This window comes from Lepisosteus platostomus, chromosome 17 (assembly GCF_059453375.1).
Source record: "Lepisosteus platostomus isolate fLepPlt1 chromosome 17, fLepPlt1.hap1, whole genome shotgun sequence".
In the NCBI taxonomy this organism is placed as follows: domain Eukaryota; kingdom Metazoa; phylum Chordata; class Actinopteri; order Semionotiformes; family Lepisosteidae; genus Lepisosteus; species Lepisosteus platostomus.
In genome coordinates this window covers 4892006-4919929 of record NC_142627.1, presented here as the reverse complement: position 1 = coordinate 4919929, position 27924 = coordinate 4892006, and the positions used below count along the sequence as shown (strand labels likewise).

The window sequence follows — 27924 nt, the reverse complement described above, 5'->3', positions numbered from 1 at the left end:
CACATCTTCATGGTCTGCCCAAGAATAATCTTGAGTGAGCTTCTGGCCTCTTCTGAAGTTAAATACAAAGCTGTCTCATTGCATGTTTTATTTTATACGACTCTCTGCTTGTAATTCTAGAGTCAATATCCGTTTAAATTTCTAAAAGTTAAAATGTTGTAACTATCTTCCACTACATTTAGGCGATGCCTGATTTAAACGCGTCGATAATCACTTCCGTTAGACATGCTTGCTGTTCGAATGTTTATTCGCTGGACAAAAACTACAACGTCCATGGTGCGTCACTCATCGGAGCTTGTGCGGGACGGCTAAGAAAACCGAACCCAGTGTTTTCTGAAAACGAAAGAAACGAGACGAAAATGCCCCCAAATAAGGCTGTTATTGTACCCGGGAACGGCGCTGGGGATGTGGAACACTGCAACTGGTACGGCTGGGTGAAAAAAGAGCTGAATAAGGTAAATAAGATGTCTGTCGCGGGAGCTCTTTCACCGCCGACGTGGCGCAGTCTGAGCAGCAGGGCAGGAGAGCTCCAGCCTTACTGCCGTCTCCAGCAATGCGTCTCATTCCTGTCTCCCGTTTCCTTTACACAGACCCATCCAAAATTAATCCTACGTGGAATCCTTTCAGCGGTGAATATTTTATGAAAACCATTTCAGAAAGTCGTTTTCTGTTTCGTCATTGCACTACTACCACATGCTCGGCTCATCCCAGCTGCAGCGAAATTCAGTGCGAGACGACCAAATGATCTGGGTTGTTTGCAGAAAATCAGAAATATCACGTTAATTAAAAAATTCTAACGCTTGGCGATTTTCCCGTTGCAGATTCCAGACATGTCGTGTTTGCTTAGAAACATGCCTGATCCCAGTAAGTCCGAAGTCTTTTCATATTATCGGAAATCTGTCAGTCCATCTAGAAAAACTGCACCTGTGCTTGTTTACTGCACTTTCTCTGGATAGGCCAGGTTTCCACAGTTAAGAACAAGATCTTCATTTTTATTAGAACTGCCAAGTGAACCATGAAATCCAGGTTTGAGCAGACTGTCCCACATGCCTGGACACGCAGCCCAGAGTGACTGGACTGTCTCACATGCCTGGACATGCAACCCAGAGGGACTGTCCAACATGCCTAGACACAGCCCAGAGCGACTGTCACATGCCTGGACACGCAGTCCAGAGCCGACAATCCCACGCCTGGACACACAGGCTAGAGCGACTGTCCCACATGGGTGGACGCACAACCCAGAGCCAACTGTCCCACACCTGGACATGCAGCCCAGAGTGACTGTCCCACGCACCTGGACACACAGCCCATAGCGACTGTCCCACATGACTGGACACATCCCAGAGCAACTGTCAAACCTGTGGACATAGAGCCCAGAGCGACTCTCACCAACCTGACTATCAGGGTCCAGTAAGCGATTCTAATCCAACAGTTCACATCTTGTGTGAGACTCAGCGGCGTGTCGTCCTCTCCCTGCAGTCACAGCCCGGGAGAGCGTGTGGCTGCCCTTCATGGAGCAGGAGCTGCAGTGCGACCAGGACACGGTGATCATCGGACACAGCTCTGGGGCTGCGGCCGCCATGAGGTTGGTGCCCAGTGTGGAGTCCACACAGAGAAAGAAAGTCAAAGACACTTCCAAATCTGCTGTTACTTAAATGGGATCTTCTTAATTAAAAGCTTATTGAAAATGGGATTCTAGTAAGTGGAAGACAGCTGTTTGTCAGACAGTCAGGTGCTGTAATAAACACCCATTCGACACAGAAAATATCCTACTGGGTTTTCCAGCACAGGAGTTCTGTGTCCTTGATTCACGTGAAGCGGCTGTTTCTCGGCACAGGTACGCAGAGACACACAAGGTGTATGCTCTTGTGCTGGTGGGCGCCTACATCTCGGACCTGGGTGATGAAAACGAGCAGGAGAGTGGTGAGTGTGTTGTATAGGCAGGGATTTCCATAACAGGGGCTATCCCACGAGAGAGTGTAAAAAGTAAAAGGGGATTGTGCTACCCAATCAGCATTTTATAAGTTTTTAGGTGCATCTAATTTGAGAAGAATAGTCTAGCCTTAGTTGTCTTGACACCTCTGGCTTGTCAGTAAAGGCCAGTGTGGAGCCTCCAGAACAACAGTGACACACAGGGCTGGCCCTTTCTTGGGGTCTCTAGGCAAGATCTTGGAAAGGGGCTCTCCGCGTCATGATTTGCAGAGACACTGCTGTTATCAACTCCCAACACAACCTCATTTTGCTATTTAGAACAATTTAAAAAAAGAATTATTTAACTAGAAAACATATCAACTAGCACAGTATTAAAAGCACAAATTTTACTAAGACAATATATTTCAATGTTGACTGTAAAAAGTAGAACCATTAATAATAAATAACGATCAATAGAATCACCAATTAGTTCTTCATACAGTAGTGGTTGACTCCCTGCATGATTGATGCTCATGATGGCCAGTCCATTGAGACACACTGGTGCCAGGGCTGACCTCAGCTGTGTTTTAATCAGCTTGTGCTTCAGAACATCCTCTCTGCTCCTGGCACTATCACTTGGAGAGTGACTGTAACCCCAAGGGCTACATACAGGCTGAGTTCACTGTACCCCCATTCATTGAAATACAGGAGACACTGCAAGGAAAAAAACAATGTGTTTTAATGCCAATTACACATAATTGCTGAGCAGTCTTTGTACTCTACATTTGTTTTCACACTTTTGTTTGTTGGCCAGTGCTGAGTTTTAGGCAGGCAACCCACATGGCATGTGTTCAATTGCAGGAAACATGAATTTGTTAACTATTAAAACACCTCCAGAAGGCTACGCGTGTAGCTTGAAAATGTGGCTCGTCTACCTTTCACTAGTGACATGGATCTGACAGACTCAAATCCAAATGAAAAACAAATGCATTATCACTCTGACCTCTATTTTGAGAGCTTTTATCCTGCTCTTCTTTTCTGCACTGCAAAAACAAATTACATACTCGATTATAATTGTTCGTTTTTTGACTGGCCTTCCATTAGGACGGCCTACAGTGGAAACAGGAAGAGCCGCTACAGGGATTTTTTCTCTACATTTGAATGTGGTTATAAAAAACCTCTAGGGGCCCCTGGGCAGTTGCCTAGTTCTCCTGTGCCTAGAGCCAACCCTGGAAACGCTAGGTGTCCTGTTGACGTCTCAGTAGCGACATGCTGGGTTTTGGCTCTCACTCAAGACTCATTCTCATTCAGAAGACCAGAAGACAACGGAGGAGAGGAACCAAAACCTCCTTAGTAAGGAGAGAAAAAACCTCTAGGGGTCCAAGGTCAACTGGTTGCCCAACCACTCTGGGCATGCTAACATTATATAATTTAAAAAAGGAAAGGATGAGGGTATTAATCCATCCAGCCATCATGTCTTCTGTGTGCAGATCTCTGTAGACCAGTAAATTCCTCCTAAACAATAGCTTTATCCACAATGTCCCTCTTGGATCCATGGCAGTGATGCAGCATCCAACTCAGTATGATCCTTTCATACAGGATGCCTGATTGTTGATGTAGTTGCTCAGGGCTGGATCTTAACACCCCTCTGCTGTTCTCCCTCAGGCTACTTCAACCGTCCCTGGCTGTGGGAGGAGATCAAGGCCAACTGCAGGCACATCGTGCAGTTCGGCTCCGCCGATGACCCCTTCCTCCCCTGGAGCGAGCAGCAGGCTGTGGCGGACGGGCTGGGCTCGCAGCTGCACAAGTACTCTGACCGCGGGCACTTCCAGAGCTTGCACTTCCCGGAGCTCGTCAGCGCCATTCTCAGCATCCATGTGGGAGTGTGAGGAGGAGGAGCCCCCCGGCAAGCACAGCTCGCTCTCGGAGTCCTGCTCTCACCCAGCAAACCGAGCCTTCACAACCTCGACTTGTACCGTCCCGGAGCAAATGGGAAAAAGACTCGGAAATAGTTTGGCAATGTAGGACATTGAGCCCAGGACTGGTGCCTCTTAGCGAGTCAGTTCAACACCAAACCTCACACAGAAATGACAAACTGAGACAGATATACAGGTTCGTTATATACACATTTATTTATACTAAAGGTGCTTGTGTTTCGCCATTCACATGACAGGACTTTACCATTTAAAAGGCTGCCCTGCATCGTGATGCAGAAACTCTTAATTTCTGTTAAACACTCTGGTCTTTCCTGTACAGCTGATGTATTAAAATATCTAGAATCCATCAAAAAATAAAACAACCTTACAACACAACCAGATGAGCGACACGTCCAAGACGCGGGCAGCTGGAGTCCCAGCACTGTGTGGCTCTGCTCACAAAGCACTGTGCTGTGCAGAGGAGGCAGCACCAGTGACGACAGGTGGACAGGTGGGTGGTGCTGTCCAGGTCTCCTATGAGGCCACATAGGTGGATTCACTGCTGGGCTACACCACTGGTATCCACAGACTCTTTTACACAGGACTGTCCCCATACTGAGCTGTAAGTGCAGATACTGGGATACAGCTGCGAGGTGGTGTAGTTGAAATTGCAATACTATTGAAACACTGCAGCACACATCACAGGTCCAAAGGAGAAAGAAAAACTTTAGATCTCCCTACGGGTGTATTTGGTACAGTGTTGTGGCAGTTACTTTTTTATTTTAGGAGATATAAATAATTTTGACAAAATAAAATATTTTTGCTGCAGGTTAAATAAAACAAAACTGCTGCCATCACTTCGGTCTCTCTCTTTAGACCAAATTAAAGTTGGCGATCTTGCAACGACCCCTGTGGCAAAGTCCGGCACGCGGAAGAGTCCAGAATCCAGAACACATGGGAGCCCAGTCAGAACTCCAGCCACTCGGTCATGTAGATGCAGTTAGAGGGTGAGATCTCGCCTCCCGGATGGCAGTCATCAAATACCTTCAAGAAAAAGGATTTCACTCACTTCAGGTCTGAGCTTTGAACTGCTCACCCAACTAGTAGCATGGGGAAATTAGTAGATTCTTCTAGATGAAAAAAATACCCATTTTTACAATGTAACCAAAACTACAAAATTAATGTAGCTTTAAAAGACATCTGTAAGGATTCTACACTTTTCTATCATTCAAAATGTTCTTTTCTGAGAGTTGAAACCTAAAAGCTAATCGGTCACAAATCCCGTGGGCTTCGTACATGGATCTCATTAAGGCTCAAGAAATGAACCGAAGGTGCTGGTATTACATTGTTATAAACCACACACAGCATGCAAGAGGAAGCAAGCTGTAAGGGTCACGTACACTAAATCTAGAAGGATACTCGTATAAAATCCCTCAAAATTCTCAGTATAAAGGACTACTTGTGTGACAGGTGTGGTGTCCCCTGGGACAGGCTCTGGCTTGCCATGACGCCAGACAGCAGCGGCTTTCTGATAAAGAGATGTTTTGTGGACATTAGGTTACATTAACTTTCAGAAGAGTGGTTAAGTTTGGGCTCAGTTTAAATCAGAATATTGACCCAAACTGCAGCTGCATGTCCTCAGAGAGAAGAAACGGTTCCCCGGCAAAGAGCGTCAGAAACCAATACCGTGGCTAAAAATCTAGAAATATCTGCACAATCTTCCACGATGCGTCACACGTGACCCCAGGGGTGCACAGGCAGCTCTGGCAAATTGGCCTCCGACAACGGCAACAAGTCACGTGACTCCCCGGCTGTATCTCAGGAACGTAAGCAACACAAATGGTACTTTCAGCAGTGCAAACGAGCATGGTGGGTTTCACTGTGCTGTTTGTACGGGTGCCAACTTTACTGGTCATCCCAGCACCCACAGTTGGTGATATATGGGGGTTAATATCACATGGCCCAAGATGAGATGTAACCAAAACACGAGTAAATAACAGGGGCTCACAGGACACACGCCACAGGGCGTCTTCACCAGGCCTGTGGGCTGGATGATGGGATTCACCCCTCTGTAGAGCTTCATCTGTCCATCCACACTGCCCACAGTGCCCTCTTTGGCCGCGATGATGGTCATCTCCACCTTCCCATCATAGATCAGGGTGTTCAAGATGGTCTCGATATCCTCCATCGATAGCTCCACCTGCCGAACAAGCAGTTGCATGGAAAACTAGCAGTTGTGGATGTTTTTCTTTAACCAAATAATAAGATCCATTCAATAAGGAAGAGCCTCCCCAGGAATCTAAAATCCCAGAGTTGGACTGTAGCAACAGCACATAAGGACTAATGGAGGAGCTGCCGTATTTTTATAGTGACGGAGAAAGAGGGCAAGGCAGCAGATACTATGAAAAGGCCACATTAACTGTTGTTCATACCAATGGGTTGTGTAGTGGAAGTTTTGTTAAGAACCCAACCAAACACCAAGAATCCATGAGCACAGCTCAGACAGACCGGCTTCCTGTGTCCGTGACGGATACTGCCTCACCTTGCTGATGCCCAGCTCACAGATGTACTTCCACACCTCGTGGGAAGAGGCGAAGGAGCTGTTTCTCTGCACCATGGGGCTCTGCTTGCTGTCCCTGGCTGCCTCCGCCTACAGAGGGACACCAGCGTTAAGAAGTGAATCTTCTCTTTAAAGAACCCAGCTGTGAAGCCAATGAGCTCTCTGGGGACACAGTTATACAACTGCAAGTGTAAGTCAATTTGATTTACGTGAGGTGAAGACTCCATAATCAAACCTCTAATGCAATGGTTCTCAAACTTTTTGGACCAAGTACCACCCCTAATCCAACCGAAGAATCCAAGTACCACCTACAAGTCATCATCTCATAGCAACCACAGAAATTCTCAATGACCAACATGAGCGCGTGTGCACACACACTCACACATACATATAATAAATATTATAATAATAAACTTTATTTAATATAGCACCTTTAAAGGTGGCTTCTCAAAGTGTTTTAGAGAAAAAAAAAACATTAACAACAACTAATAAAGAAGCACCATTTCAGTGAGAGAGGTGAGCCTGTTTAGTTGAGCAAAGCAGATGTGAATTAATTTTTCGAGCCTTGATACAATTCACAACAGAGTCTAACAGATATTAAATCGTCAGGCACTTTATTGACGGCAAAGGTCTCGCGGTGGATGTTGTAATGCGTACATTAATTTCTGGAGCAACCTATCTAATTCGTGCAACTACACCGCTGTGTCGGCTTGTCATCGCTCTAGCACCATCTGTACAAATTTTATCCAGTTGAGGCCATTCTCTTCGATAAATTCATTCAGAAGCTGAAATATGTGCTCTCCTGTAGTTCCTGTTGGCAGCGGTTTACAGAACAGAAAGTCTTCATGGGACATGCCCTCAAACTCGTATCTAACGTAAACAAGGAAATTGGCCAAATCGACTACAGACTCATTTAATTACAGTGAAAAACATCTGCTCATCTTAACGCGCTCTATCAGTGTACTTTTGATATAATCCTTCATTTCAATAATTCTATGACTGACTGTGTCTTTCAGGGGGAGGGGGGCAGCAGCCTTTTCTCTACACATAATACGTGTCAGCTCTTTTGCCAACGGTAAATAAGGTTCTTCAAAAATAGTGTAGCTTAACTGCTTTAGCAATCCGCAAGCTTGCATTTTCCGTTTTTATTTCCGTATTTATTTAAATTTTTATTTCATGCGCAAGGGAGCGAAACACAGAGACGCTCGGTGTATTTTTCTCAAATTAGAACAGTTCTTAAATATTTTTCTGTTATCACGCTTTCGTATGCTCACAAGATTACCTGCGTTCGTAGCACATATTTCTATGCATTCCTGTGTTTACAACTTTGGCATTGTTCCAAAATCACGCACATTCTCCTTTCTCCCTATTTGCTGGAGATACAGTAGCTTTTTTTTTAAATACAATTGGTCACTTGCATCCGTAGCACGCATTCCTATAGAGTACATTCCTATAGAGTCTATAGTCCTATAGACTTCCTATAGAGTGGTATAGAATTACAGAGTATCTCTTGTGTCCACTGAAGTATTAGCGCGCACTGTATCGTAGTACGTAGGCTGCGTATTCGACACATATTAAAATACAAAATATGAAAACCCGTCCCGATTTTTCAGCGCACACGACACAGTTCCAGGGTCATTTGGCGTACCACTTGGCGGCACTCCACGTACCACTGCCGGTACGCGTACCACAGTTTGAGAACCACTGCTCTAATGATTGTCATTGTCATTTCACACAATGAATACAGCACAACAATACTACACAATACAACACAGAGACCTAGGGGTGCAATGAAGCCCCGATGCACCTCACTGATAACACTGCCAGCTCACAGCAGACTGCTACTTTCTGTTTAAAGATCCCAGCTGTGTCAGCAAATCACCAAAGCCAATGAGCTCTCTGGGTCACAGTTACACAACTACAGTTTTTGTCTTCCAATGTAGAATGGGGGATTTTGGTCATGGGATTCACACTATGGTCTCTGGAGTTTTGCAATTGCCAACTGTAAGTCAACTCGATTTACTCTTGTTGGGTGATAACACTGCCAGCTCAGAGCAGACTGATGAGGCAGGCTGAGGAAGCCATGGCTGATTTCACAGCTACTCAACCCCTGCAACTCTCAGTCAATCTGTGTGCAGTACCGAGAGAGTGCTTGTCGAATGTTGGACAGCGACTGATATTCTGGGATTTAGGCACAGTTTCAGGCTCATAGCTCCCAGCAGTATTTTTTTTTTCTTACCTTGCTCTGCAGGAATTTAAAGCACTGCTGATTCAGTACTTCCACAAACTCAGACTCAAAGTCCTGGTCACTGTACCATGCCCCTCCTGTCACTGAGCGATCTGGCTGAAGGTTGTACAGCATGTACACCTTCTTCTTAGAGGCCTGGAATTCACAAGAGCATCAATCAATCAGTAAACTGCATTACTTCAATGCTGTGTACAAATGGAGGAGACTGCTGCAGCAGCACTGCACCATTTAACACCTGGAACACATGATCATTCTCACCCACTTATATTACAATAATCTTTTGACTATTTAACCAATTAATGACCAACACATTACTAAACTTTGTTTAGATAAACAAACTAGAAGACCTCAAGGAAAAGAACTGTCAAGAACTGTCCAGCCCTTCTTCAGAGAACTGCCCTGGGCAGTGAGAGAAACCTGGCCCAAAGATGATCCAGAAGAGTCCACTCACAGCCACTGACTTCACAGCCTTGATGAGCTTTTTGCTCTCCAGGTTCTTCAAGATCTTGTTAATCTCCGTCAGAGGGAGGTTGCTTTTGTACCGGATATCCCTGCTCCAGATTCCTGCCAAAGTCAAGGGAAAGATTAATGTGTTTATAATACAAATTTATGTTACAAAGACCACTGTAATCAAAATTTCTTTCCACTAGAAATATCTTTGAGTTAAAGATCTATCTTTAATGAAGACACTGGGCATGTTGGTAAATAATAAAACAGTTTTAGTTATTAGTTCTTTTCAAAGAGCCCAACAGTGCACGTATAGTACTAAGGACATCAGCCATGCTGAGCTACTGGTTTGGATTTTCTGTTTGTGATGAATTAGTGCCTCCTGGTAGTGCCCCAGAGTTACTTCTGTCAGAAACCTGAATATCCTAGTGTGCCCCATCCCAGTACTACCTGACCTGCTCCAGCCCTGCTTAGCTTCAGAGACCTGAGGAGGTGAAGCTTCTAAGTGGCAATGAATATAGACAAGCTGTGTAACAGTTTTAATACGTGTAATCTTACTAAAGGTGTGTTCTCTGTGATTCTCTTTAACCAAAGATTATTAATAATGCAATGCAAAAAACACACTGAAAATATATGACAAACTCAGGTCCATGGAGGTCTGCAAATATGAACCAATGAAACAGAAGCATTGTACTCATTTACTTTCAAAGAACAGCAGTAGTGCAGCCCACCGATTTACTCAGAACTGTGAAGCAATGCTACCCCACTCGCGGCCTCAGTGCTCCAGTTTCATTTGTGCTCTAGATAACTAAGTCAGACTATGACGTTCAATGATAATGATGGGACATATTAAGGATTTTGACAGGTAGGCAGTGGCTTTGAGCTGAACAAACTTCTGATGTCAATCTGAAGAAGTGATTGGAAAACAAACGGCTCAAGGCAAACAACTTCTCCATATGAAGAGGTTATTACAGTTTCTTAACCTCCTGTTCTCTCATGTCTTCATCTCCTACACAGATAATTAATGTAACGTCTACAGCTACCCTGTAGACAGCAGTGCAGCAGTGTTACCGTTAATGTGGTGAAGCACATGTGCAAATGAGCAGATTTTGATTTCCACACCAGAAAGCTCACCTTTGTTTCCGGCATCCTCTATGACCTGATACACCAGCTTCTCCTGGTTGTCTGAGCCCTTCATCTTACTGGTGAAAAGAGTACATTTCACTTTAAATCACTAGCATGTGATTTAAATCACTAGCACACAGGAGTGCATGAATGATGATGAACTGATATTCAATTTAATCATATAACCAAATGCAAAATGTTAAGATATAGGTGTCCATCAGTGTAAGTACAGACAGAGTGCATTTTCTTTAAACTCACTGAGAAGACATTATACAATGCTGACCACCTTACATTACAAAGAGAATCACAAATTCAGCTTGCATGCATAAGACCTATTTCCTTGACTGAAGGTCACTACAGCTCTAGGCAGACTCTAAGGTGGCAGAAAATCTGTGGTTCACTTAGTTTGTCGAGCCTCTTGAACACTGCTACATAATCATGAGAAACATTTTTACCCTACTGGACAACTCTCATTTTTGAGTCATGTTACAGTGATTACACTAAATACCACACAGTTGAAGAAATATCTAACTGCTTAGAAATAATTTCTGTGTGCACAAAGAAGTCCTTCTATGGCAGAGCAGTACAGCGCCAAAATATCACCCTCTCAGACTGGAATACAACTTCAGCTTTCTACAGAAAAACTGCTCATCTCCAATTTTAGTTCAATCAAAGCAGGGTCTGTCACGTCCAATGGTGTTGAGGTAAAAGGTATGAGCACCTGGCCACCTGTGCGTCTTTCAGCCTGTACAGAAGACCATTGCTGTTTCTCAGGAGGTCCAGCTGACCCTGAAAGATACAAGAGACAAATCTTACATATTTATCATCCAATAACCAGATATCAAGCAGCTTCTCAGCATGGAATAAACTCCTTAGATTTGTTTCCCTGTGTGTCAATTATTAATTTCCTGCATTGAATGTACAATTTTAGGTCCTCTGTCTTTCTATTGTCTGAGGACAGCAGTATTAGGTGAAAAGAAAGAAGGAGAAGGCTCAGTTTACGATCCCCACATAATAACTGAATAGTTATCACAATGTTCCAATAACAGGAGATTATAAAAAGATGTTTAAAGGCATCTTAATAATCTGCCAAATACCAACCATTGTACATTAAAATAAATGAGTAACTAATGAATGAAATGGAAAATAGTTTGGAAACAAACCATTCCTCTTCCTCTAAACCAGCGTGGTCTCCCCAGTCCCTGACAGGAGCGCAGCGCTAGCTAGTGTGCTGACAGCAATGAAAGAGGGTTTGCGGGATGTACCATGGAGAGCAGCCTGTTGATGGCCATGGCCCGCTGCTGTGGCTCCACATGCGGCATGTCGTTCTGGATCACCTGGTCTGTAATTCCGTGCGGGAACTGCTGGCACAGCTCCTTTATTCTGGAAGTCGGGAATGACTGAGGGTCAGTTATCCAGGTTCTCATGCTGTCATTTCTCAGTTGTCCTCTACGTGTTTAATGTACAACACGCCTTATTTAAAGCTCCTTGAAGGACTGCATACAAAGTTTTGGTTTGGACAAATTATCCAACACTTAGACAAGCAGAACCCAGCAAGACATTACAACAACTCGGTACACGTCATATAAAAGGAGACCTAAACTAATCTACTGTTGAAACGCATAGCCTTCCCTGCTCTCAGAAACTATTGGACGAGTTCCTAAAATCGATCAAATCCATTATCCTAACGATCTACACAGAGCCCATGACCTCTCGTTCGTGAACTGTCTTATTGTAACTTGTATCTTCAAAACTGCACGAGTTACAAAGGTCGCTGCATTTAAGAATATCGCGACACTTTCAGCTCCAGCGAACTTCAATTTTTAAAATAATCTAATTCTAAGGTGAAATGGCGCTAGGCAAAACCACGTGACTTGAACACTTTATTAATCAACCTAACAGCCTAAATATTATTCTTTTGTCGGAGACGGTGTGTAACGTTTCTTGAGCGTTTTTGTCTTGTTAACTTCGTGTTGACATACGGTTAAAAGAAGACAAACCTAACCTGTTTTCAATGTCCACGGGATCCGCAGATTCTTGTTTTACTTTAACTTCTGCCATGTTCAACTGACAGAAGAACACAACTGAACTATCCAGTAATCCCTAATTCACGATGAACTCCGGAACACCACCTCTATGTCAACACAGCTTCTCTAAGTGGTAACCATGCTGCATTTCCGAAAAGGTTGGGGTCCTTCTACCTCGTGTCGCAGTTTTAGTAGTCTCTCTGAGTGCCTGACCAAAACGTGAAGTTAAAAAGCCTATACCGCGTAGGAAATCTTTCAAATATTTTTTTATTTTATGTTGAAGTGCACGAGAAATTAAGACTATTTAAACACCCAGACATAATTGAATTGTAATACTATTGTATATACGTGATGTACTTTACGTTTGTAAAACAGATATTTCATTTAAATGGATTTTTAGAATATATGTTTTTAAATTGATCTTTAGGTTTAATCGTCTTAATTAGTGATTTAAAGATGATATTTGTGTTATTAGTCTCAAGAATAGGTTTCAATAGCCAGCAGCCATATCACCCTGCAACTCACAACTGGAAACCCACTGAAGCTCAGCAGGTGTGAGCCTGGTCAGTACCTAGAATAGAGTAGGGGTGTAACCCTGGCGTCCTGGCCAAATTTCCCATTGGCCTTTACCAGTCATGGCCTCCTAATAATCCCCATCTATGAATTGGCTACATTACTCTGCTCTCCTCCCCACTGATAGCTGGTGTGTGGGGAGCGTTCTGGCGCACTATGGCTGCAGTCGCATCATCCAGCTGGGGGAGGGAACTCCCCATTACCTGTAAAGAGCTTTGAGTGGAGTGTCCAGAAAAGCGCTATATAAGTGTAAGCAATTATTATTATCGGTTTCCACTCCAGGTGAATGCAGCTCGTAAATTAGGTGTCCGAGCTTTGCTGTTTTAGCAGCCATTGGTCCGCTGGTTGCTAGGGGCCAAGCTGTCCTCCAATGGGATTCTGAGCTGCGCTGTTGTGTTGGTTACCGTAGCGTAGCTGGTTGCACGCAATTCTGGTGCGGAGCGCGACTGCACAGTCCGGTCATTGATTGATTGTATATGTGCAGATATTAAATTAAATAGATACAATTTATTTTTTCTTGGGATTTTAAAATATACATCATCGCAGTTCGTGCGGGGGACGAATGGAAAGATCGTGAAATCACCTTAAATCCATATCCAGGATTTGTTTCGCCATCAGCTGGTAATTGGAATAAGAATGCACACTTGTCGTGTTTCTTGTACGCTTAAAATTGATCGGAAACTGATTCAGAGGTAGCCCGACAGTTTTCCAATTACAGTTCTTTTTAAATAGCCTTAAGATCAGAAAAAGAGGTCTTCAATAGCGTGTCCCGTTGTGTGACGTTGAGTGAAGTCCTGACTGCTTGTTCATTTGTTCATGACAGATTCCAGCGCTGTTTGTAAGAGCAGGGCTGTAACCCTCAGGTTCGGGCTAAGTTCCGCTCTGGGTCTTCACAGTCTCACAACCCTCACGCTCTCATTAATTCAGTAGCTGAACTCAGTGAGGGGCGTGATGGGTCTCTTCCTGTGTTGAACGATCCTTTTGGACCCTTTGTGTAGCAAGATGTTGTTTTCTGTACTGATACTGGTTCCAGTGGATTATTATTATTGTTGTTCTTATTGTTATTACACAGAGCGATCTAGACCTGAGTAACTTGTGAGTAGTTTTCAATCACACATGGTAAATATCTGCCTCCTTCATGCTGCCTTAAGTGTGCCCGTCATAGAAATGAATTGCATTAAATCATAGGTTTGGAACGTTTTGGTTCAAATGGTTTATTTAAAAAGAAAGGACAAAACAGCCAATCGCTTTGATCAGCAGGTAGAATATCCTACAGCTGCTCTATCCGCCCTCAGGAGCCCCACACTGCATGTGCATGTAAAGGACTGCTCAATGCGTGGTTCGAGAGTGTTGTGTAATGCAGCCTAGGGTCAGATCCTGGCTCAAGAGCACCAGGCCGGAGGGGTGCAGGCTGGGCTGGCGCTCCAGGTTGTGACTCCAGGCTGTGACCCCCACCCTGTGGGGGCTGCAGGACGGAGGTCAACATTCCGGCTTCACTGTCCGGATGAGCTTTTCCTCTCTCCGGCTGTCCTCTGGGATGCAGACACACCTTCCTGCTGCGCTGGCTGCAGGGCGTGTTCTGTCCAGTTCTGATCCTGGGCAGGATACCCAGGCACAGCTAGTGGAGAGGTTCGGGTTCGGGGTTTGGAGGGGGTGTCTGGGTTTCTGTGGAGAGGGTTGTGTTTTTCTGGAGCAGGACAACAGCAGTTCATGCCTGGGATCTGGTTCAGCACCTCTACTGGCCTGGGAAAAGGGGTACTAGCCTTGCTCTCACCAGAAGCAGTTTTCTGAAAATGAGAGAATGGATCCTTCTGCATGGAAAATAGATGAAAAACCAGACCTGCCCTGTAGTCATGAGTGATCACAAATGAGACGCTGTATTATAGCCATATACTGTTCTGCGTCACTGTCTGCTGAGTGCATGAAAACTATGCATCTATATTTGACTGGACTTCTACTTTTCCAGGCTCAGTTCGACAGAGCTGTCGTTTTCTTGAGTGAACATGACGGCAGGCTCGATCGTGGCACCTCAGATCATTCCCATCAGAATTCCCCTGCCTGGCAAGGCCAAGCACCAGATAGACACCAACACACCCGTGGAGATCAAGTCAGGTAAGAGCCAGGAGCACCAGGTCCAAAGTCTTCATCGTGGAACCATCGACGTCCTGCCGGGGAGCTGCTGTGTTTTCTGGGATTGTGCTTGTCTTGCTGAACATCCTCCAGCATGTTATTCAAGTCACTGGAAATGCCAGAGGCTGCAGTGATGTCCTGATAATGTTGTGCAATTTTTTTCTCAGGTAGATAATAATGCTGTACCTTGTAGAAACTGACCTTTATATAAGGATATCCTCCACATGTCAGTCGGTCACTCTCCCACTAAAACAAACCAATCAGTTTCAAAACGAATTGATCCAATTCAATGGAACTTCCTCAGCTGGAGTTGCAGGCCGTGTGCAGAGGCAGTGCTGGCCAGCAGACCTATCACTCTCTGCAGGGAAGGGATGGCAAATGGGATTCAGGGCTTTCTCTACGCGACGAGGGGAATATGAGGGACTAGGCTGGTGTGTCAAATTTGAGTGGCTGACGAGGTTACAGCACGTCTCCTTCACAGACACCCCAGACGTCAGTATTTTCTTCACCCTGGACGGAAGTAAACCGGAGGTGCTGAAGAAGCCGGGGTTTGGAGAGAGCAGCACACTGCGGTACCGGGGGCCCGTAGCCTTACCTGAGGGGAAGGTAACGGTGAAAGCACTCGCTGTTAGCAGGTGGGTCGCAAAGGAAGGTCCAGGGTGCTTCTGGCCCCCTCCCACCGAACCAGGGAGTTTGGTTTAGAAATCCTGATTCAGAGAGAAAAGAGGAAATCGCGCCACCTACTGGTCGACACCTCCAGTAACAGCTTGATCCTGATACCTCCCATCCTAGCACTGACCTGACCTTGCCCTGCGTATATCCCGGGAGATAATGATGTTAGAAAACAAAGGAGGATCAGCTGTTAACTAGCAGCCTGAAAGTGGTTGATTGCAACAAGCAAGGACTGGGCATTAGTCAAAGAAGTTAGCAAAGGTGCAGGAGGCTCAATGTGGACACCCTGATTTGAAGTTTCCAGCTTCTGTAGAGTGCAGTTAGAATGTACCTGTGTCACTGAGGTGTCCAGAGCCTTCAGACACTCTAACAGACTCTCTCTGCAGCAGCTGTTTGCAATTTAAATACCAGCCTTCTGAAGGCTAACATGTAAAACTTTGCTTTGCTGCTTTCAGATTTTTAGTTAAGTGCTGAATTTGACAAAGTTTTGTGTTTCCAAGTAGAATATTTTTGTTATGTCTTGTGTGTGCAGTTTGTTTCAGGGGCATCTGATCACCGTGGTGTCACCAAGAAGCTGAGCTTCCTCAGCCCTGCACGTACAGCGGTGCTGATGACGGCGTGTTCTCGTTGTGTTTCAGGGATGGCAGGGAGAGTGCAGTCGTCACCAAGTTCTTCCTGGTAGAGTATCTTCCTCCTCCTGATGACCCAGCCTTACTTGAAGATGATAAAGACAACTTTCTTGAAGAGTACACCCAGGACACGGCCCGCGACACTGCCTGGGACACGGCCCGAGACACTGCCCGCGACACGGCCCGGGACACTGCCCGCAAGGCAAGCGAAGTCTCACCCGTCACAACTCGCTCCAGCGAGGCTCTTAGACACAGACCTGCTGATGCTGCTGATGCTCGAGTGTGCTCAGAGTGAAGTTCTCTGGTCCTGGCAGGGTGAATCAGTGAGACCAGGGCTCAGGTCTTTGTTGCTGCTGCAGTGCACAGCCGTGCTGGTCTCACCACACTCTCAATGCCTTTCTACCTGCAGGAATCCCTGGAAGGAAGCGCTTTCTTTCCGGGCGGGAGAAGAGCAGCAGGCAGCGCCTGGGAGGAGACGGCACAGAAGCTCCAAGGTGTGTTTGAGGTTTCAGGCAGAGTGGACGAGAAGCTGCTGTGCCTCCCGGAGAGACTGCTTCAAGATGCTTAAGAACCTGGTCACAATCACTCTTGAAGGAGGCCATGTCCACTAATCCTTGTTCCTCTCTGGACAGATCAATCGGCAGACAGATACACAGGTGGACAGATCAGTGGGCAGACAGATACACAGGTGGACAGATCAGCGGGTGGACAGACACACACACACACTACAGGACTTGTCACAGTGATCTGTATCACAAATCCACTGATCTAAACAGCAATTTTAAAGCCTGTGTTTGCAACAGACATGCTAATTAAGAAGATTGTTGTGGGGTTGGCATGCATTTTTACATAGCCAGAAAGCCATTCATCTGTAGTCGTTTCCAGATTTACATTGAATGTGTGAGCGTTACAGTGCAGCACTAAGACTCAGACTCAGCATATTGTCAGTCTTGTAGCACCCAGGCTGTGATGACACATGTTGTGATGGGTTTCCAGTGAACTCTTTGATCTGCTCTTCAGCTGACTCATCCTTCAATGTCTCTCAGCTGTGAAGATCCAGGGCCGCCACTCCCACAAGCCTCCCAAGGGACCCCACTACCTGACCACTCGCCTGGGTCCCCTCTGGCCAGGCTCAGAGCCTGTCTCCGCCCTGTCCTCTCACCGGCTACAGGTACAGCAGGCACCATCTGGGTGGGACAGCAGTTAAAGCCTTTGTACCACTTGGTCCACAGTTCAGACCTTCGCTGTGCCGTTTTGCTTTGTGTCACCTTGTGTGAAATTGTTCTCCTTGTGCTCCTTCAGCTGAGACATCAGACTGAGATCCTGTTGTTATTGGCTGTGCTGCAGGGGCTACTGATGTGTAACTCATGCCTATAGACTCTTTAATTTGATTTGGCAGACAGGTTCTAGTAAATGAATAGACGCCGATCAAAATGGACTAACAAGGGGGTTCTGAACATCTGAGTGGCGGGTGGGTTGAAGGTCTGGTGTGGCCTCCTGCTGTCTGAAGTGATAGCTGTCACCTCGGGGCAGCCAGAAGTATCTTCTCCTGTCGTTTCAGGCAGAGGAATCTGTAGACAATCCCCGGAAAAGTGTGACTAGCACCCAGATGTCCCGAATCCAAAGAGAAACAGACTTCCTTAGGTGAGAGCGCTGCATCTGGAGTTGTGCTGTAAATCCCTCCTCTGTGTGTTTACTCGTGTCTGGGCCCTGGGGCTGGTGACTTTAACTTGTTGGTCTTTCAACTCAAATGATGGGCCAGTTGGACATCCCAGTCAGGATAGTTTTGGGATTTTCAGCAGCCAGATAATAGCTGCCTGTTTACTGTGGTGTTCTCCAGCACTGCCCCAGTGACACAACGGTACTGTCCACTGGTGTCCCTGTAGGTGTGCCCAGTGCCTTTCTCCTCGCCCATCGGACCCCTTTGCCCGTTTCTGCCTGCAGTGCGGCGCCCCTGTGCCCCCAGTGCCGGGCCAACGACTGCCCCCCCCAGAAGGAGGACAGGTACTGTGGGGATGATTCAGGAACACTGAAGCACCACTGGGGCTGAACCTCATCAGTGCTGTGTGGCTTCTAGAGGGTCAGAGAACCCTGAACCAGGACCTGTCCTGTAGCCGCATGGTCATTTTGTTAGGTTATTAAGCAGTTCGAAGTTTTGCCCTCTATGTTTTATTCCTCTGCCTGTCGAGTAGGGTTTTCTGTGGAAATTCCTATAAATAAGAATTGTGAGAAACTACCCTTTATGAATACCAATACAAGGAATGTTTTTGACAAGCATACTATTGGTTCTGTCAGCTTTGTGACCTGCTAGACTCCTGCAGGCCTGCAGTGATGTCAGTGCTCCACCAGGTGTTGCTGGAACACCTGTAGGGAGGATTGTGTCAGGTGCTGTAGGCTGTAGGCTCTGTAGGCGGGTGACTGGGTGTCTAGTTCTCTCCCAAAATAATAAAAAAAGGTAATTGTATATTATAAAAATGAATAGCCAGTGTCACAGGGACCTGTTACAGTAATTGTATATTGCGCTCAGTTACAGTGTTAGTCTGGTCTCACTTGTCTTTTTTCCACAGATGGTGATGTGTGTCCACTGCAAAACAATGGTGCCCTTGAACACCTCCACCTGCGTCATCTGTGAGGCTCCTCTGGCCCCGCAGCTGCAGGCCCAGGCCGGCGTCAGGCTCCAGGTGCAGCTAGGGGAGGCGCTGTTGTTGTGGTTACGCTCTGGCCTGACAGCTACTGAAATCTCTGACAGGGTTCGGGTGGCTGTCAATAGCAGTGGAATTTGAAACTTAATTTCTTTCTACATGTCTCATGCTACCCCAGAGCAAACGGACAGGGACATTTTCTGTGATCATGTGTATCCCAAATATCTACAGCAGTTACTGTGTTCATTTTCATTGTATGAACAGAACAGAATGCAGATAGGTATGCTGTAGTACACATAGTTTCATTGTAAGGGGTTGTGCTTCAGGAAGGATGTTATTTGTTTCTAATAGAGAAAGAAAGTTCCTTCTTTGCCAACTCATGAAATGTTGACCTATGAACAGTGCTTTTGTGCTTGCTGACTTAAGAGGAAATACTAGCCTGTTGACCTTGAGCCTGTCTTCTGCTGTCCCCTGCTGTTTTAGGACAAGCTCATATGTCAGGTGTGTGGGACAGGCAACCCAGTGCACATCAGTCACTGCGTCACCTGTGAGACCAAGCTGCCTGAATCTCTGAATGTAAGTGACTGAAGAGACCCAGGTTACACAGAGCTCTGAACATCATAGTGCTCAGTGTAAGAGATGAAGGTTACACACAGCTCTGAACATCACAGTGCTCAGTGTAAGAGATTAAGAGGCCCAGGTTACACATGGCTCTGAACATCACTGTGCTCAGTGTAAGAGATGAAGGTTACACACAGCTCTGAACATCATAGTGCTCAGTGTAAGAGATGAAGGTTACACACAGCTCTGAACATCACAGTGCTCAGTGTAAGAGATGAAGCGGCCTAGGTTACACACAGCTCTGAACATCACAGTGCTCAGTGTAAGAGATAAAGCGGCCTAGGTTACACAGAGCTCTGAACATCACTCTCCTCAGTGTAAGAGATGAAGCGGCCCAGGTTACACACAGCTCTGAACATCACTGTGCTCAATGTAAGAGACGAAGAGGTCCAGGTTACACAGAGCTCTGAATATCACAGTGCTCATTTCTGACTTGTTCGTTGGAGTAACACACAGTGTTGCAGAAATGTACCGTCCTGCTTGCCCGCGGATGTCTTCAGCTGTTTAAAGTGTTAAACACACTGGTCTGACTGCATGCCTTGTTCAATGTGTAGGCTGTCTTTGGCGGGCAGAGTGCAACACCTGTGCCCATTTCTGATGGCAAGATGCTCTCCTGCTCCAAATGTGGGAGAGTCAACACATCAGATGCCCGTTTCTGTGACTGGTGTGGCGCCAAGGTGGGCAACCTTCATCTGTACTTAAACCAGAAAGCCCCCATTTGTCGTTTTTTTGGTTCATGTTTCTGTCAGGTAAGATGTACGGTGTAGGTTCTACATGTAAGAACCTTCTGTTTTGATTTCTGCACTTTGATTTTGTTATTACTGAAGACAGGAAATTGTTATTGTCATTTAAAATGTAATTTTTGGGGGAGCTGCACAGACCGATTTCATTTATTCTTTTCAATTGCATGCATTTTTAGAACCTTGTCGCTGGAGGACAGCTTTCATTAACATAAATTTGCAGGTTCTGCTCTCTGAGAGATTGCCATACTGCATGTGCTGCTCTCTGAAAAGATAACTGTGGCTCACCAGCCTGTGAAATCAGCCCCTTCCTTTAAGAGCCTGTCCTGTTGACGTGTCTGTCTCTTTGGTCACCAGCCTGCGCAGCCAGTGAGCTACGTGACCTGTTCTCGGTGTGGGGCAAGCAGTCACCCCTATGCCAACTTCTGTGGCTCCTGTGGGGTGTACCTGGAGGCCCCCCCCAGACCAGACTCTCGCGCCAGCATGTCCTGGTCAGCTCTAGACCCAGACCAGGTCTGTCCGTGTGTTCAGACAGGCTTATGTGTGCCTGAAATACAGCAGATTCCCAAGAGCATTTAGTAATATTTCCCAGTGTACTTTAAATTACTATTTGCTGTGTAATGTTGCAGTAGGTGATAATACTTTCAATTCCAATAATTATTATTCCAGAGGTGGAAAAATAATCCCAATGTAATTATACATGGAGTAATGTGTGACTTCATTGTTAGTTCCCATTGAATATGTCTAGTCAGCTGGGTGCATGAAATTATCTATATTTGTTTAGGATTTTTTGTATTGTTTAATCATGAAATGCTGCTTTTGAAGGGCTTTGTCTGCTTTTCAATTTAAAATGTTTTTCAATTTCATAACACACCTGTGCCCACCACTGCTCATGTGTGCCCACCTTTGCCCACCTGTGCTCACCCATGTCCTCGCAGATCCGCTCAATGCAGGCGCAGGATGCCACCTGGCAGCCCCTCTCCCTGTCCCTGCCACAGTCCTGGGCAGAGCAGACCCAGAGAGTGGACCGGCAGACCCAGACAGTCGGGCTGTTCTACCCGTCCAGCACCGAGCTGCAGAAGAAGGAGCAGCAGGTGGCCCAGCAGCTGGAGAAGCAGGAGCAGATGAGGGACCGCAAACCCTTGCTCACGGCCGTCAGCCCCGGCAGAGGTAGAGCTGGTGCTGGTCAGGGGCTCGGGCTCAGGGTCAGACACGCTGACCCCCGACACGAGGCCACGTCTTACTGACTCAGCTCTCCTCTGCCCCTTCAGGGTACTGGAGGAAACAGCTGGATCACATCTGCGCCCACCTCCGGAGCTACACGCAGAACAACACCGAATTCCGAGCCCTGATCGGCGAGCCCCGGATGGGGAAGGTCATACATTTATTTGATTAATTGGTTAGTTTATAATCTTGTAAGAAGGTTAAGTCAGATCTGAGTGTGATTTTACAAAATCTTGATTCAGATACATGTGCTAAAGCAAACAGATAGATACTTTATTGAACCCGTGAGGGAAATTGCAGAACTAAGCAGCACTAAGATGAAACAGTGGATTCTATCTGACATCTAAAGGAGATACAAGATCCAGATTATCCAGATCAACAAGAGTCCAATGATCACTCTCACATACAAGATGGAATCAGTACATAGTATTACAGTGTTTTGCTCAAAAGTAGTAAGACACTTTCTATAGTGTCTCATTTTGAATTGAAATTACAAAATGATGTATATATATATTTTTATCTTAATATTATACTCAAATCTTAATGCTTATACTTAATGCTTAATACTTTCAAGGTGAAGAATAAGTGACAGCAAAACTGGAGAAAAAAGTAAACTATGTTGATTGCATACATATTCAGATCTGTGAAGTGTATGGTGGAAGCACCTGTGGCAGCATTTACAGCTTACTGTAATTTTGGGTAACTCTCCACTAGCAAATGGACAAGCACTTGGTGCAATCCCTGCACATTCTTCTCGAGAGATTTGCTCAAGATCTCTCAGGTTGCTTTGGGAGTTTTCAGGTGATCCCACAGAGTCTCGGTAGGATTCAAGTCAGAACTTTGACTTGGACACTCCAGGACACTGCACTCCAGTGTAGCATTAGGCTTGTGCTTTGGATCGCTGTCCTACTAAAAAGTGTTTTTTTTTGTCAGTTTTAGATCCAAAGCAGATTTTCCTCTAAGATTTGCCAGTACTCTGCTCCATGTATGTTCCTATCAGACTTCCCAGTGTCTGCTGGTGAGAAGCAGAAGTGTAACATACTCCTGCCATTGCCATACTGGACAGGGATTAAGGTCTCTTTCAAGTTTTACTGAAGCAGTAAAGAAGCATTTTTAATATTTAACACGACACAAATATCATGAGCTGTCATCTTGCCTGCTGACATCAGCCTGCTGCAGATCTTGAAATCTGTAACACCTGAAATGGATCGAATTCTTGTGCAATGGAAGCCTCATCTATTTTTCAACTTTGACTGAATACTGATCCTCAGTAAGGGGTTGTACAGTTTGTTAGGATTGGTGTTTTTTAAGTTCTTTTTACTTTAGTATTTCTCAAGGGTTGTGTTCTTGCATGATGTTTCTAGGATATGTTATTGTTTGTATAGAAAGAGGTTAACTCTTTTTATATTGATGGCTGAAGTTTTCCCACAAAATTCAATTCTGATAATTCACAGATGATCTCAGCTGTTATACAGGAAGACAACTACGAAGTCAGTCTGAGAATCAATTTCGTTCTGGCAGGAGACAAGGTCTGTAAATCAGTTTTCATCCTATTAGCACTAATACTGTCAATAGAATTACTGGTATTGCACACAAAGTAGTGTAGATTAGGGTTTTTAAATCCTAGCCATGCACTATCAGATAATAAGGTATTGTAGTTGTCTAGCTGCGTTTTCAATTAAATAATCTGTTTAGAACTCATTTGGAATGAGAGGCAGTAGAGACGGGGATCTGGCTGGAAACCCCAGAAAGTTGTAAAATGCAGTACAATTTAATACATTTGTATTTGAATGTGCGTCAGCCAAACGGTCTGGCTGTGAGACGGGAGACGGGAGACTGGTACTCATGTCGCTCCTTCCCTCCTGCCAGCACGGCCTCACAGGCAATCCGTTCAGGCCGTCCGGGAACAACCTGCTGAGCAGCGTGACGGAGGGGAGGAGCAGCCTGTCGGGCAGCCAGGCCAGCCTAGGTGAGGAGATGTTTCTGCTCGGGGTGTTCAGGACGTGAGGCACTGAACTGACATTAGTTGGCTTGTGTAAGCTTGGGTCACTGGGGTCTCAAGCGACCTCATTTGAAATCTTTGTGATGTCTGTGTGCTCCGTACGCAGGATGGACAAATGTCTGTAAGTCTGTTTTCTGCGTGTTTGCAGGAAGTGAAAACAATGTCCTGTTTGCTGCAGTTCCCAAGAAATCCAAAAAGAAGAAAAGAAAGCCCTTGGAGACGCAGGACAGTGTACAAGTAAGTTGTTTTCGCAAGGCATGTTGGCTACAAACCTGCTGAATATAGGCGAGGGGCTGTAATAACTTTACATTCTCCCTTTGCCTTCTAAACCTAGAACAGAAAACAAGTTGGAGAACTGTGTCATTCCCTTACCCACCTCACAGCCTGTGTGTCTCTCATGCATTGCCTCCACTGGGACAACAGGGGGGTGGTTTGGGGTCTGAGTCTTGTTTCCTTGTCTCCTCGCAGTCCCGGGACAGGCAGCTGCTGCAGGAGCTGGGGCCCCAGGGGAGAGGCCGGATTTCCGTGGTGCAGCAGCTACTGGATGAGGTGAGAGTGAGAGGCCGCGTGCTAGCACGCCCCCTGTGTCAAAGCAGACCTGCAGCAGCGTACTGTCCACTCCTGCCTCACAGGGGCTCCTGCCCATTGTAGCTTGCGTGTTTCTGGGCAGGAGAAAGATGTTTTTGCTATATTTGAGATCTTAAAAATGATTTTCCTTGTGCAAGACTTACCGTGGTTGGTATAGATTGTATCCTGCTTTACTATCCTCTCTAGGCTTTATAATAATAATAATAATAATAATAATAATAATAATAAACTTTTTTTTATATAGCGCCTTTAAAGGTGGCTTCTTAAAGCGCTTTACAGGATGACAAGAACCATAAATAAGAAGAATACACAAGGTAAAACACAATTACAATATATAGAGGAGACCGTGATGGTGGTACTAAGAAGAGCAGAGGGGTGAAGAATGGAACCAGTTAAGTAAAGGCTTTTCTGAAGAAGAAGGTTTTGAGTCTGGATTTGAAGGAGCTTAGAGAAGGTGACTCTCTGATATTCTTGGGCAGAGAGTTCCAGAGCTTGGGGGCATAGCAGGTGAAGGCCCTGTCACCCATACAATGTAGACGGGCTTGGGGGACAGTAAGGAGGGCAGAATTAGAAGAGCGAAGGTTGTGAGGTGGGGAGTAGGGCGATAATAGTTCAGACAGGTATTGAGGTGCCAAGCCACGTAGAGCCTCATAGGTGAGCATGAGGATTTTAAAGTCTACACGGAATTTGACCAGAAGCCAGTGCAAGGACTCCAGGATAGGAGTAATGTGAACACTTGCACTAGACCTGGTCAGGATTCTGGCTGCTGAATTTTGGACATACTGCAGTTTGTTCAGAGTAGATTTAGATACCCCACGGTGCTCTCTGTTCAGGAGGCAGAATCAAAGGGCAGAGCTGTGCTTCGTCTGCCTGAGAGCAGAGGTTTCTGGGACGTTCCTAAGGCTGTAATGCTTGAGGCCTGGGCTTCTCAGGAAGCGTGTCCACGACAGGAAGGAGGTGTCCTCAGAGCACTGCCCACAGCCTGCAGGTCAGACCTGTGCAGAAACCTCATGTCTTTTCCTTGTAGGGCGCTGACCCGAACCATCTGAACAGCGACGGGCGCCCAGCTCTCACTGTGGCTGTGCTGGGTGGGCACCATGAGGCTATCCCTGTGCTGGTTCACAAAGGAGCCGACATTGACCAACAGTCGGGACCGTGAGTAACGCTTAATGTTAAGGCAGTTAAGGCTCTATTCTATTTTAAGTGATGCCCATTAACGTACTGAAAAGGGGATAATTCTCATCGCTCTGCTGAGCCTGTGACACCCAGATCTGTGGTGCAAATAATCTACAGAAGCCGTTATGGACTATTTTCACATTGTGTGTCACTGTTGTCCTCTGCTACACAGGGTGAACAACACAGCCCTGCACGAGGTGGCTGCTCTGGGGAACCAGGGGCTGCAGTGCGCCGAGACACTGCTGGGGTGAGAACCGCCTGTCTGGCTCGTCTGTGTCCTTCCAGAGCCGAAGTCGAGTTCAGTGAGAACCTTGTACTGCCTGTAGAACGCCTTCGAGAAGTGCCTTTTGCAGGGATTATCCAGCTTGCAAGTAAAAACTAAGCAGCATCAGTAACAGAGTAGGTTGTTTCGTGTCTGTAGTAGAGCACAGTGAGATTAAGGGAAAACCCACCACTTAAACTCACTGCAATACTGCAGTACACTCATACTCATGTTCGGAAGGCGGGAGTAAATTGAAAATAAAGATTCCCTTATTTCTTATGGGGAAAATTCCACCCCGTTCTGAACCGAAGACAAGTTCATTCAAAAACCACCCTAAATATATAATATCATACAGAGCGTTATAGGAACCTTATTGAACAATGCAGTTCTACTCAAAAAAGCCAACTATAGCTGTAAAATAATTGACATCATATTTACATTTTTCATTCTTTCGTAATAGACCGCTATCGAAGCGATCGGCTAGAACGATGTGCATACCGTTGTCGATTATCACGCTAAAGAATCTTTTCTCTTCCTTAGGGCCCATAATGAACAGCAACTACAAAACAAACACTTTGAAAATGAGAGCATAAGCTTTCGCTGGTATCGTAAAACAAAGCACTGCTCCCTCACGGCGTCCTCAACCACAATGCCTCGCGCCCGCTCAGAAACAAGCAGCTGTTCGTTGGCGCTGAATTCGCAGGAGATTCTTGGCCAAAATCGGTTACTTTCGAACTTCAAAATTCAGATTAGCAAAATGTTGTTCTTGTAACGAATTACAAGTTATCAATTCTTCATGTTCGGATTTGTGAATATTCGGATACCAAACGTTCTTATACCAGGGTATGAGTGTATTCAAGAGAAAGGCCACTGTCTGGGTCTTGCTGGTTTGCATGTGATCAGACTGTGGCTGTTTGTGTGTCTTTCAGATGTAACGCCAGCATCAGGAAGAAGAACGACAAGGGTCTGACGGTTTATGACTTGGCTGTGAAGTCGGGCTGCAATCCACTCATTTCGTTGTTTGCTGCCAAAATGGGCCAGGGCCTGGTGGACAAACTGTCCAAGCCCAGGACCGTTAGTTTAGATGCATTTTAACAACAGGCACCAAGGCCCACATACACATACATATGCTTCCTACGGTCCTCTACTGAGAGGCCTGTTTCTGTTAAGTGGAATTTCACAATGTCAGATTATGGGAGTGTATTTTTTTTTTGTTTAAATCAAACCAATTTATGGACTCTTTTCTATTGCGTGTGCTAGGATTTGTCTTGGTTGGCAATCCATCCACCAGTGCAGTAGGCAAATGAATTACAGTGAAGTAATTTCAATCACAATGAAAGAGTGTTTTCTTAACGGATTCTGACAGACGTAGGCCAAAATAAGGTTCTTAAGAAGATAAGACCATTTGGCCTATCTGGTAGTCAGTAGTTTATTGATCCCAGGATCTCATCTATCTGTTTCTTGAAAGAAGCCAGTGTATCAGCTTCAACAACATTTTGAATACTTGTATCAGGTCCCATCTTAGTCTTCGCTGCTTTGTTCCCTCAGTGATATTAATACAGGACATTTGCCTTGAGCCCCAGAATGTTTCTGGTTGCTGTTCTCTGGGCTGATTCCAGAACAGCAATATCTTTTTTGTCAAGTGGTGACCAAAATTGTGCACAGTATTCTGAAGAAGGAATCCTTACTGGCGTATATACTGTAAAACTACATAACATCCCGTAATTTGAATTATACACCGTTGATAGCCCTTATAGCCTAACATTTTGTTTGGCTTTAGCTTTCTGCTTATTGTTAATGTTCAACTATTATTAATGGTAAGAACAAAGGATTGATAAGGGGTTGTGAGTTTTACACATGAAAATTCACTTAAGATAAATCTTACTTCAGAACAGCCTTTTGTGTTTTTGATCTATTGCATCATCAGCTGTGTGTGTGGATAAATCATAATACTATAAATTACACTTGTCACCTTTATGCCTCTGAAATACAAACTTTTTAGATCAATCATTTTAAAATATTTCTTGCTTCATGTTTTTGCTGGTGCCAACATCAAATGGAATTAAATGACTATTCAGAGCCCATTAATTAGCTATTAGAAATGAAGGTGAGGCTATATGATGATTTCCCTGTGTAACGCTAAGGATTTTCATGTGAAAATACAATATTTTAATTAAAACACGTTACATTTGATGAAAGCGTTTCTTATCTTCAGTCTTAAAAGAACAAAGGTCTTCTACTTTTTATTCAAGAGTGTTTGTAATCTAACTCAATTATTCAGTGAAATCAGTGTTACCATTTTCATCTGTGCAGCATTGCAGCTCTTCTTGTGGGTTAAGCAACATTTATCCAGTTAACACTAAACAGATGTCTGAATAATCCTCTGGTTCAGTTCTGCTTTAATGCCTGCTATTGTCACCAACCTGTTGCT

At 45.2% G+C, this 27924-nt stretch overlaps 3 protein-coding genes across 3 annotated transcripts; 2 read left to right on the top strand and 1 right to left on the bottom strand.

Moving 5' to 3' along the window:
* Window positions 1-245: 245 nt before the first annotated feature.
* On the top strand, window positions 246-4223 carry rbbp9 (retinoblastoma binding protein 9). The gene is made up of 5 exons (XM_088609537.1): window positions 246-455; window positions 822-864; window positions 1480-1585; window positions 1838-1923; window positions 3577-4223. The coding sequence occupies exons 1-5, from the start codon at window positions 360-362 to the stop codon at window positions 3798-3800; spliced, it is 555 nt and encodes a 184-aa protein (XP_088465663.1). The 5' UTR covers window positions 246-359; the 3' UTR covers window positions 3801-4223.
* Window positions 4019-12404, bottom strand: polr3f (polymerase (RNA) III (DNA directed) polypeptide F). The gene is made up of 9 exons (XM_088609533.1): window positions 12213-12404; window positions 11473-11590; window positions 10929-10996; window positions 10217-10284; window positions 9087-9199; window positions 8627-8770; window positions 6370-6477; window positions 5836-6027; window positions 4019-4871 (listed from the first exon to the last, which is right to left on the bottom strand). The coding sequence occupies exons 1-9, from the start codon at window positions 12266-12268 to the stop codon at window positions 4794-4796; spliced, it is 945 nt and encodes a 314-aa protein (XP_088465659.1). The 5' UTR covers window positions 12269-12404; the 3' UTR covers window positions 4019-4793.
* Window positions 12405-13218: 814 nt separating this feature from the next.
* dzank1 (double zinc ribbon and ankyrin repeat domains 1) lies at window positions 13219-27691 on the top strand. The gene is made up of 21 exons (XM_088609992.1): window positions 13219-13428; window positions 14774-14919; window positions 15419-15572; window positions 16248-16440; window positions 16648-16732; window positions 17285-17409; window positions 17800-17882; window positions 18125-18242; window positions 18806-18919; window positions 19364-19456; window positions 20056-20178; window positions 20599-20754; window positions 21180-21411; window positions 21513-21616; window positions 22920-22994; window positions 23335-23434; window positions 23616-23704; window positions 23936-24016; window positions 25083-25210; window positions 25404-25478; window positions 26423-27691. Exons 2-21 carry the CDS (start codon window positions 14811-14813, stop codon window positions 26586-26588), a joined length of 2403 nt encoding a protein of 800 aa, XP_088466118.1. The 5' UTR covers window positions 13219-13428; window positions 14774-14810; the 3' UTR covers window positions 26589-27691.
* Window positions 27692-27924: the final 233 nt, after the last annotated feature.

Bases quoted from the DNA above. Each gene is read 5' to 3' on its own strand.
- rbbp9 (XM_088609537.1), top strand. From the start codon at position 360: ATGCCCCCAAATAAGGCTGTTATTGTACCCGGGAACGGCGCTGGGGAT. The intron at 865-1,479 runs GTAAGTCCGAAG...CTCTCCCTGCAG, and splicing joins TAGAAACATGCCTGATCCCA to TCACAGCCCGGGAGAGCGTG. The intron at 1,586-1,837 runs GTTGGTGCCCAG...TTCTCGGCACAG, and splicing joins GGGGCTGCGGCCGCCATGAG to GTACGCAGAGACACACAAGG.
- polr3f (XM_088609533.1), bottom strand. From the start codon at position 12,268: ATGGCAGAAGTTAAAGTAAAACAAGAATCTGCGGATCCCGTGGACATT. The intron at 6,478-8,626 runs GTAAGAAAAAAA...GTCCCTCTGTAG, and splicing joins TTAAATTCCTGCAGAGCAAG to GCGGAGGCAGCCAGGGACAG. The intron at 6,028-6,369 runs GTGAGGCAGTAT...CTTGTTCGGCAG, and splicing joins GTGAGCTGGGCATCAGCAAG to GTGGAGCTATCGATGGAGGA.
- dzank1 (XM_088609992.1), top strand. From the start codon at position 14,811: ATGACGGCAGGCTCGATCGTGGCACCTCAGATCATTCCCATCAGAATT. The intron at 15,573-16,247 runs GTGGGTCGCAAA...GTTGTGTTTCAG, and splicing joins AAAGCACTCGCTGTTAGCAG to GGATGGCAGGGAGAGTGCAG. The intron at 16,441-16,647 runs GCAAGCGAAGTC...TTCTACCTGCAG, and splicing joins CCCGGGACACTGCCCGCAAG to GAATCCCTGGAAGGAAGCGC.